The sequence below is a fragment of the Xenopus laevis genome, chromosome 9_10S, assembly GCF_017654675.1.
Source record: "Xenopus laevis strain J_2021 chromosome 9_10S, Xenopus_laevis_v10.1, whole genome shotgun sequence".
Lineage (NCBI taxonomy): Eukaryota > Metazoa > Chordata > Amphibia > Anura > Pipidae > Xenopus > Xenopus laevis.
This window is the reverse complement of record NC_054388.1, coordinates 5159068-5168702: the sequence shown is the minus strand read 5'-3', so window position 1 is coordinate 5168702 and position 9635 is coordinate 5159068. Positions and strand designations below refer to the sequence as shown.

Sequence of the window (9635 nt, the reverse complement as noted above, 5' to 3'; positions counted from 1 at the left end):
GCTTGTGTATATTCCAAGCTGAGCATTATTTAATCATGCTACCCATTCCTTCCGCTAGTATCCATTATCAAATATTTCCTGATGGCAAGACACTGAAGCCAAGATTGTAGATTGATCCCTGAGGAGAGGATTGTCAGTGTGGGCTACGTGCTATCCGATTCAAGATGAGTAATTTGACTTGCACTGACCACGAGGATCTCCCAGCCTCGCTGTAGCAAAGGGCATCATCAAGTATTGTCTCAGTCTTTGCTCAAAAGCACTGCAAAAATGAATGTATTTCTGCAGTCTGTAGACCTAAAACCATAGGCCAACCATTGACCATTAGAAAACAGGGTATTAGGTTGTGACTTGGTTCCTATTGATTGATGACACCCTTGCAATTTTATAAAAAATATGGCTACATACAATGTTTGATTCACATACGGTGACCTTGGAGGAACGATCCCAAATTTCCTTGTCTTGAAGAGTGTCCTCTGTTCATATATATCTGTATGTTGGCCTAGTATGTGCACACTAGGACTAGGGCCTCTGAAGGTCTTTGTGGAGACATTGGCTCATATATATAATTCATCCTTTGACTTGCGGGAAGTCCCGTAAGTACATGCTGAAGTTCTAAGTAGCTTTAAAGAGTAGCGATCCAAGTATAAAAGTGTCAGCCTGACAGTCTAACTGCTTGGGGGTCAGTGTAAAAGAAAGTGACCTTGAACACAATGGTGGGGCAGTTGCTGGATAAAAAAATCTGTGATGTTTATGGTGTAGAATCTGGCAGGGCTTTGCCGGACTAGGGTGTCCGGTGCTCACCATGGTTGCCGCCTCTGCCTTGGGGCCCCTCACCCCAGCCATTAGCTTTACCTCCTCTAAATGCCTGTTCTTAGAAGGGGGAGCGGGCTGAGGTTGGAGGAGGCCCAACAGATATTTTTACTTTTTTCCCTCCAGCCCAGTTCAACCCTGGGGTAGGGTCAGTGCATGTGTGAGATGCAATTCCTAGAATTGGTTTTAATTGATATTGTTTGCATATATAATGCATGTAAGTCAATATGACTAGGCCACAATATGAAGAAATACATGTGTTACTATCAGAAGAAGTCTCTGGATATAGAATATGACTAGTAAATGTGTGGGGGTCAATATGCCAGTAATTATCATTAAACCGACTACATACAACATGAAGAGAGGAGCATCTAGAACCCGGAGTGGTTTTATCGCTTGGAAAAGGGCAATATAGATAATGTCTAAAATGGGTTCAGCCATAAAACGTTAAGATTACATATCTCCTGGAAGTAAAAATGTACACACATATAAGCTACTGACACCTGTCAGGTCTATGTCCTACTAAAATGACCCCGCTCCTAGAAAATGTTGTTTTCAGGCACCCCCCCAAATTAAAAGACAGATCACCCAACTTTCAATTCAATGAATCCGTGCCTGTCCCAAAAAATAAACGAAAACAATTGCGTTGTAAAAGGCAGATGATTATATCACGTCTCTAAAGGTTAATAGACAATCTTCTCCGCTCCCACGCACACCTTTATACCCATTGGGAACTCACAATAAGCAAAACATTGATCAGTTTAGGGATGAGTGAGTATCTGGTATTAAGGGACTGAGCAGGGACGTTTGGGGAGTAGGAGGGGCTCTCTCACTTCTCCAGTATCCACAAGAGATATAAAGCCATTGATGAGGAACACACAACAGATTCTCCTGAGCAGCCTACAGAGACAGAGAGAGGGATTGAGGACTAATTGTACATCCCTACCTGACTGCAACCTTTCTTCCCTTCCATCTAACTGTGAGTATCTGGATGATATCTTTTAACAACCAATCTCATCCTCTCCATCTTCATTCTTTTCAATTGCTCTTAAGGGAAACACATCTGCTGGAGGCTTTAGGGCAGGGCTTGTTTCTTTAACACAGGCTGTAGAATTAACCATAAGACATTAGGAAATGACCAACATGCAATATCATCATCATTAAATTCTCAAGTGCCAGTTCCCTATTGCACAGAAGTTCAGCACTCACCGTTCATAGCGTGAAAGAACTTAATCCCTTTCCCTGGGCTCAGAATTCCATCACAACATAATGGACCTAAACAATGGAAACGGGGACTGGACCAATAAACTCTGATTGTTGGTTTTGGTTGGACATAATATTATAAACTTTATAAAGTGATACGTTTGCCCCCAAAGATATCTACATATCGATAAGTAAGAAAGCTGGGCTGAAACAGGGGAAGTCTAGGTGTAAAGCTGAAAGACAAGTAGGACTAGACTGCACGCTCTGTTGGTCATTGGCATTTCTAAAAAAAATAAATATCATGCTTCTTATGTCTCTACACTTTTAGATTATCCCTATTACAGGAAATATTTTTTTCCAAGGCTCAGTTGGAGCCCCCATGGTGTGTATGACCTCAATATAAATTTCTATAGACACGGGGTAGATTTATTTGAGGAAGACCCTAGTCTACGGGACTTTTCATTTTGCTCCTCTTAATCCTTTACTCAGCAACGTCCTGCATTTCTAGCTTGGTGTTTCATACAATACAAAGGATTCAACTTCTTTTCATTCTGCCGTTGAGTTGCTGGAGTATTTCATTCTATTTGTGCTTTGCTAAAAACACGAATGATGTGGTGGGCGGTGGGAAGAACTTAGCAGTCCTGCAATTCTTCAGGGAAGTCTCTGTTTGATGGCTACTCAGATATGTTATCAAACCAATTTGTAAAGGTGCCAAAGCACTTAAATGTCCATGTAGTATTAAGTATTCACTGTAAGTGGTTACCAGCTTCTTCACAAACTGGTGTCTGTTTAAACCCAAATCCAAGGTTTCTCTAATAGTCTCTGTAAAGTCTCCATATTTGGTGCAATTGGTTTGCAACTATTTCATATTTTATAACTTGCCGGAACACCTTTAAGAATCCTTTTCTTTCTTTCTCAACCCCAATTTTACTTAAATTATCTCCTGAACAAAAGGATATGGAGTTTCCACTCATAATATGTACTACCATGGCAGGATAATAAAGTGCCCTCTGTCTTGGTTGTTGTAGGAACATTTTAGCCTCCCCACATATTTATCGAAATCTGCCCATGCCTCCAATCCTCTCTATTCAACAGAATATTTTGCAGTTACTCCTTCCTTTTGTTCTTTAAAGATTCCATCAATAACATTTCTCTTAATGGCTTTCTCCAATTATTCCTGAGCCACTGAGGATTTGGTTTCAGGCCAATGATGCTGGTGTCTTCACAAGACAGAGCTGATGAGGTGTTTGTATTCATGTCTCCTGGTGGTATTATAGGAAGACTGTATAAAGAGGTAATTGTAATGTTAGAAAGAGTAAATGGGTTATATGGGACATTAGGCATAGCTGTGTAGAGGGATTATAAACATTAGGTATAACAATAGGGAAGGTTTTATGGAGCAATAGACGTAAGAAGGGTTATCTGGACAGTTGCTAATGGTTTATATAGAGTAATAAGAGGATAATAGAGAGATGTTATTTGGAAGAATAGTAGGAGCTATCAAGTATATACATAGTAATAGGAATAGTTTTGGAAAGGATTATATTTAACAACAAGGGGCGGTCACCCAACGAGCAGATTTTTCTTCCTATATGCGTATTTTTGGCAAGATATAGGTCTGTCGGAAGATCCCATACACGGGCAGATAAGCTGTCCAATAGGTCTAGAGTACCCAAATCAGCAGCTTAAATCTGCCCCTGTATGGCCACCTTTATTCTACTTAGAGGGTCATCTTTGTGCAAGCTTCTATCAAGCTATCATTTTCTGCATATCTGCAACTTTTCTTTCCCATAGCCTTCTTGTATTGTCAGAATACCCTAGAAAGTAGTGCAACAATAGGAGGAATTATAGTGACGGTTATGGAGCAATAAGAGGAGTTATAGGGAGGGTTATATGGAGCAATAGGAAGAGTTAAAAGGAGGGGCTATATGGAGCAATGGGAGGAGTTATATGGAGGGGTATATGGAGCAATAGGAGGAGTTATAGGGAGGGTTATATGGAGCAATAGGAAGAGTTTTTGGGAGGGGTATATGGAGCAATAGGAGGAGTTATAGGGAGGGTTATATGGAGCAATAGGAAGAGTTATAGGGAGGGGTATATGGAGCAATGGGAGGAGTTATAGGGAGGGGTATATGGAGCAATGGGAGGAGTTATAGGGAGGGTTATATGGAGCAATAGGAGGAGTTATAGGGAGGGGTATATGGAGCAATAGGAGGAGTTATAGGGAGGGGTATATGGAGCAATAGGAGGAGTTATAGGGAGGGTTATATGGAGCAATAACAGGAGTTATAGGGAGGAGTATTTGGAGCAATAGGAGGAGTTATAGGGAGGGGTATTTGGAGTAATAGGAGGAGTTCAAGGGAGGGTTATATGGAGCAATATGAGGAGTTATAGGGAGGGTAATATGGAGCAATAGGATGAGTTATAGGAAGGGGTATATATGGAGCAATAGGAGGAGTTATAAGGAGGGGTATATGGAGCAGTAGGAGGAGTCATAGGGAGGGGTATATGACGGAATATGGGATTGACATTGGATTGACAGTATGGGATTGGGATGATTTATAAGGAACAATATAAGGAAGAGTTATAAGGAGCAGTTATATGATATATAGAAGACATTCTACATGAAACATTACCTTTACATGTAGCACTACACTATGTAATTAAAGAAGCAGATAAGTAAAAGATACATGGGACAATGGCATCTACTGTACTGGAATGGGTTATCAAGAGCAATACCTTTTAGTTCATCAATAGGTTCTAAAGATTCTAGAGAAAGAGGTTATATAAACTGGTCATAGCTAAAGGCAGAGGTTACATGGAACAAGACTTCCAAAGAGGTAAAATGGAGCAATTCTATTGTTTTCTAACCCTCAGGGGACCCAGTTTCTTTAGAATATCATGAGATAATTGTCTAATGGATGTTAATAAAATTGAAAGCCAGGATGGCAACCCTGAACATGTTTAATACTAACTAACAACATTACCAATAGTCTGCAGATTGAAAGAGAGTGAAGGCAGAAAGCAGAAATGGGACAAGGAGGGACACAAATGGGACAATCGGAAGGGTGGAGATTCCTAATACTAATTAGACTACAATGAACATTAGTGGACAATGAAGACATGTATGCTCATAGCCTGTACTAGGGGCAATGGCTGGTTTGTCCAATTCTGAATCATGTGCTCAGTCTTCTTGCTCTTCTCCACCAGATGGTGAACTCTGTGAAGCTCTGGCCGATGATGGTGGCTGTGGCAGTGTGTGCATTTATATGTCTGGGCACCGTAGTACAAGGGTATCCCACAAAACCAGAAAATCCCGGAAATGATGCATCGCCCCAAGAGATGGCAAAATATATGACTGCACTGAGGCATTATGTTAACCTGATAACAAGACAAAGGTATGGCTATTAACTGCTAATATCTATTAAATAATCCCTAGAAACTCATCCATTCCTCTACATGGTATATGTTAAATGTTCCAGTAAATATTTTGTAAGATAGAGTGTTCTTAAATGAAATCTGATTTCATCTATGTGTTCCAGTATAATGTACTCAACCCATCTATGCCTCAGTTTTTCAAAACTAAATTATTAGTATTATAAGGCAGAGATTGTACCCTTTCTATTTTATTATAAAACCTCTTGCTATATTTCCAACATATAATGTGAACATATAATGTCTGTTATTTATCCTTATAAAGGTATGGGATCCATTACCCGGAAACCCATTATCTAGAAAGCTCCGAATTACAAAAAGGCTGTCTCCCATAGACTCCATTTGATCCAAATTTCTAAAAAAAATTACATTTTTCTCTGTAATAATAGAAAAGTAGCTTGTACTTGATCCCAACTAAGATATAACTAATCCATATTGGAAGCAAAACCAGGCTATTGGGTTTATTTAATGTTTATATGATGTTCTAGTAGACTTAAGGTATGAAGATCCAAATTACAGATCCCCAGGTCTTGAGCATTCTGGATAACAGGTCCAATGCCTGTTCACCCTGCTCGCTATTATTCTTTAAAACCCTTCCTACTGCATCACGTGATTCGCATTATAGAAATCTACCCCTACAGTGCTCCTCCCTACAGATTCCCTCTACTGCTCCTTGATAAGTCCCTGGTAAGGGCTCAACTTGAATATGGGGAGCAGTTTTGGGCTCCCGGATAGTAATGAGCTGGAGAGAGTGCAGAGACTAAGTTCAACTAAACTGGTTTAGAAACTCGAGGAAACACTGTCAAGTTTGGAGAAAAGATGCATTAGGGAACTTTATAGACATAGCAGGAGATCTTTTTTCCCAGATAAAAGATCAAAGAACCTGAGGTCCCCCTATAGACTAGAGCAGTGATTCCCAACCAGTGGCTTGGGCCCAACATGTTACTCTCCAACCCCTTGGATGTTGCTCCCAGTTTGGAATTCCTGGCTTGGAGGCACGTTTTGGTTGCATAAAAACCAAGTGTGTTGCCAAACAGAACCTCCTTTTACTTAGGGCGATCAATACCCAATCACAACTCTATTTGGTACCCCCCAGGTCATGTTTTATGGTTGTGTTGCTCCCCAACTCTGTTTACATTTGAATGTAGCTCATAAGTAAAAAAAGTTTGGGGACCCCTGAACTAGAGGAACTGAACTCCCATTTGAGGTTCTTCACAATGAGGGCAGGAAAGTCTGATAGGTCTGTATTGGTATGTAACCCTCCCTATAACTCCTCCTATTGCTCCATATACCCCTCCCTATAACTCCTCCTATTGCTCCATATACCCCTCCCTATAACTCCTCCTATTGCTCCATATACCCCTCCCTATAACTCCTCCTATTGCTCCATATACCCCTCCCTATAACTCCTCCTATTGCTCCATATGGCCCTCCCCATAACTCCAACTGAGAGTTGAAACTTTGCCTGTAACTTTTTTTTGTGTATTTCCATAGATATGGAAAGAGGGACAGCCGAGCTGATAGTCTGCTGTCTGACCTTCTTACTGGGGACTTTGAAAACTACAATAGCAGATCAAGGTAAGAACTACCTAAATACAACACGAGAAAGGACAAAAAGTGTAAATAAAATGGCCAAGGTTAATGTTCTTGGTCTTGGTTCTTGGTCTTGTTCTTGTCATCCACACTAACCAATCGTTAACATCAAAGTCACCCTCGGATAGTCCAAAAACATAAAGTCGTATTTATTCATGTTTCTAATGCAACTGACCATAGCATGTGAATGTAATAGGGGCAAGCGTGGCAAGCCATAGAATGTAAGCTCTTGTAGATTTCTCTGACTCCTGTGCTCTCTGTCTCCCTCTAGGTTTGATGACTCTTCCTACAATTGGTGACTAATCAACCCACCTGCCCCTCTCTTCCTTGGCTAATAGCTGCCCTTCCCTTCTTTTTCATGTTTCGATTATTTTTACATCATAATGCATTCTGATGGAGCCTGTGTCACATGTCCCTCTCCAGCAGGGTGTGAAGAGCAGGCTGTGATGCCCTTGCGAGATGAAACGTGTGAGTGTGTGAGCACGTGTGGGTGTGACATAATGTGTGTCTTTGTGTGTCGCCTCTCCCATGACACAAAGTTTGTGATGTTTCCAGAATTAAAAGCAAGTTTAATGGAACTTATATTGGCTTGGGTGTGTTTTCATTAATAGCCAAATATTTCTATTTATAAGGCTACAGTGGTGGACAACCCTCCTGGTTTCAAGCCTCCCTTTGGGTTCCAGCAATGGGTCAAAACATGGGAAACCATAGGAAAGTAAAGTATTGCAGAAGGATGGGCTTTTGGTTTCTAATGGTCAGGCTAAGGTCCCTGCCTACATCTCCCCAGCTTTATGGCCACCTCCCAAGGACTTTCCTATAATTGTGTAGGAGCCTTTACGATATATTACGTGTAAAATCATTATTCTTTAAATATTCCCATTTCCATGGAATGCTCAATAAGATGACGCTTACTCACTGCAGTGTAACACTTTCCGTGGCCCGGATTAGAAGCATTATGGAAATATATTATGGAACCATTTATATTATGGAATATTTTTGTTTTCTGAATTGCAACCCTTAGGGACCTTGGAAGAGCCTGAGTATTAGATAAATACACGTGGGAAACAGATGTTTATTTCTATAATTCTATCAGTTTAAACATAGGAAGTATAAGCATTATGTCATCCAGACCTTATTGAATAAATTGGACACATTTGGAAAGCACTGCTGTAAAACACAATATTGATGATACTTATATAGGAAAATGATCTGTTGTATAGCAGTTGGCCAACCCTCAATATGCCCTTCCTCTTTATCAGATAATATCAGATATTATGCCTGAAGGAACACTGAGAATACAGCATCAGAATCGTTTATCGTTTATCCAAGTCTCTGATTGTCAACAAGTTAATTGTGTTATTGACCAGCGTGATGCTCCTGGGATGAGAACTAATAATCCCAATAAAAATCAAGACTCATTTGTGCCAAACTTTCTGCTTCTTCCCCAAAAACAAGGTTCTGTTTCATTTTCCACCTCACTATCAGCCTCAAACCAGCCTACTTCTCTTGTTCCATCAAACCTTGAATTTGAGAACTTCAGAACATTTCTTATCAGCTTTCACATCCACCCACATTTGCTCTTAAAGGTCCTTGCCTAATTACCCCTGTCTTTATACCTTCTCTTTTCAATATGATCTTCTTGAGCTCCTGTTACGCAATGGACTGACTTCTTATCATTGCTTTCTAAGCACTCTAAAAACTTCATTTTTCTATCTTCGAAAAGACTCTGAATAAAGAAGTTTGATGGTGGCCAATGCAGTGGCTATTTGCCTACCTTCATTTAAAATTAGAAACGAATCCAATTACCGGGGCTATGTTAATAGATATAAGAGACTGAAGCATAATCTCCTATCGGCTTCCTGGAAGGACAATTTCTAATCATTAAAATTCATTGATCCAATCTGATTTGTTTTGGAGAGATTATTGAGGGTAAAAAGTATCATTGATTGTTCATGACTGATCACAATCAACCATTTAAAAATGACAAGTGGTAAATCTGCCCCATGTTTACTCATCATCTGGCTTTCATTCCTGGTTTTGGACTTTACAAAACCATTTCTTAAGTGAATAAATTTAGAAATTTAAAGCCAAAGTCACCAAAGCTGCAACCCACTGTTTATTATGTATAATAAATCCCATAATCCTTTGTGGCACACCTCAAAGGATCTTGAACCATGTAGGCTGCAGGAATATACTGTACACCAGGGGTCCCCAACCTTTCTTTAGGGAGCAACACAACCATCATGAACGTTCCTGGGTTGCCTATTAAGGACTGTGATTGGCTATTTGCTAGCCTCTGTGTGGATTGCCAGCCTATAAGGGGCAAATTCACTAAGCGCCGAAGCGCCGAACGTTAGCGTTACTTCGCTAGCGTTTGGCATTTTCGTTACTGCGCAAATTCACTAACGAACGCTGGCGTAGTTTCGCTAGTGTTACTTCGCACCCTTACCCCTGGCGAAGTTTCGCTAGCGACGTAACTACGCAAATTCACTAACGCGCGCAGTGTACTGAACGCTACCTTTTACGCTAGACTTCCTTCGCCACCTCAGACCAGGCGAAGCGCAATAGAGTAGATAGGGATTGTTTCAAAAAAA

The 9635-nt window shown here is 40.5% G+C and overlaps 1 protein-coding gene across 1 annotated transcript; it reads left to right on the top strand.

The window, feature by feature from the left end:
- The first annotated feature begins 1686 nt into the window (after nucleotides 1-1686).
- pyy.S (peptide YY S homeolog) lies at nucleotides 1687-7621 on the top strand. Its single transcript, XM_018237839.2, has 4 exons — nucleotides 1687-1789; nucleotides 5224-5411; nucleotides 6943-7026; nucleotides 7313-7621. The coding sequence occupies exons 2-4, from the start codon at nucleotides 5224-5226 to the stop codon at nucleotides 7338-7340; spliced, it is 300 nt and encodes a 99-aa protein (XP_018093328.1). The 5' UTR covers nucleotides 1687-1789; the 3' UTR covers nucleotides 7341-7621.
- The last annotated feature ends 2014 nt before the right edge of the window (nucleotides 7622-9635 follow it).

Excerpts from the sequence above, each read along its gene's own strand:
- pyy.S (XM_018237839.2), top strand. The coding sequence starts at position 5,224 with ATGGTGAACTCTGTGAAGCTCTGGCCGATGATGGTGGCTGTGGCAGTG. Across the intron at positions 5,412-6,942 it reads AACCTGATAACAAGACAAAG|ATATGGAAAGAGGGACAGCC; the intron begins GTATGGCTATTA and ends GTATTTCCATAG. Across the intron at positions 7,027-7,312 it reads AACTACAATAGCAGATCAAG|GTTTGATGACTCTTCCTACA; the intron begins GTAAGAACTACC and ends GTCTCCCTCTAG.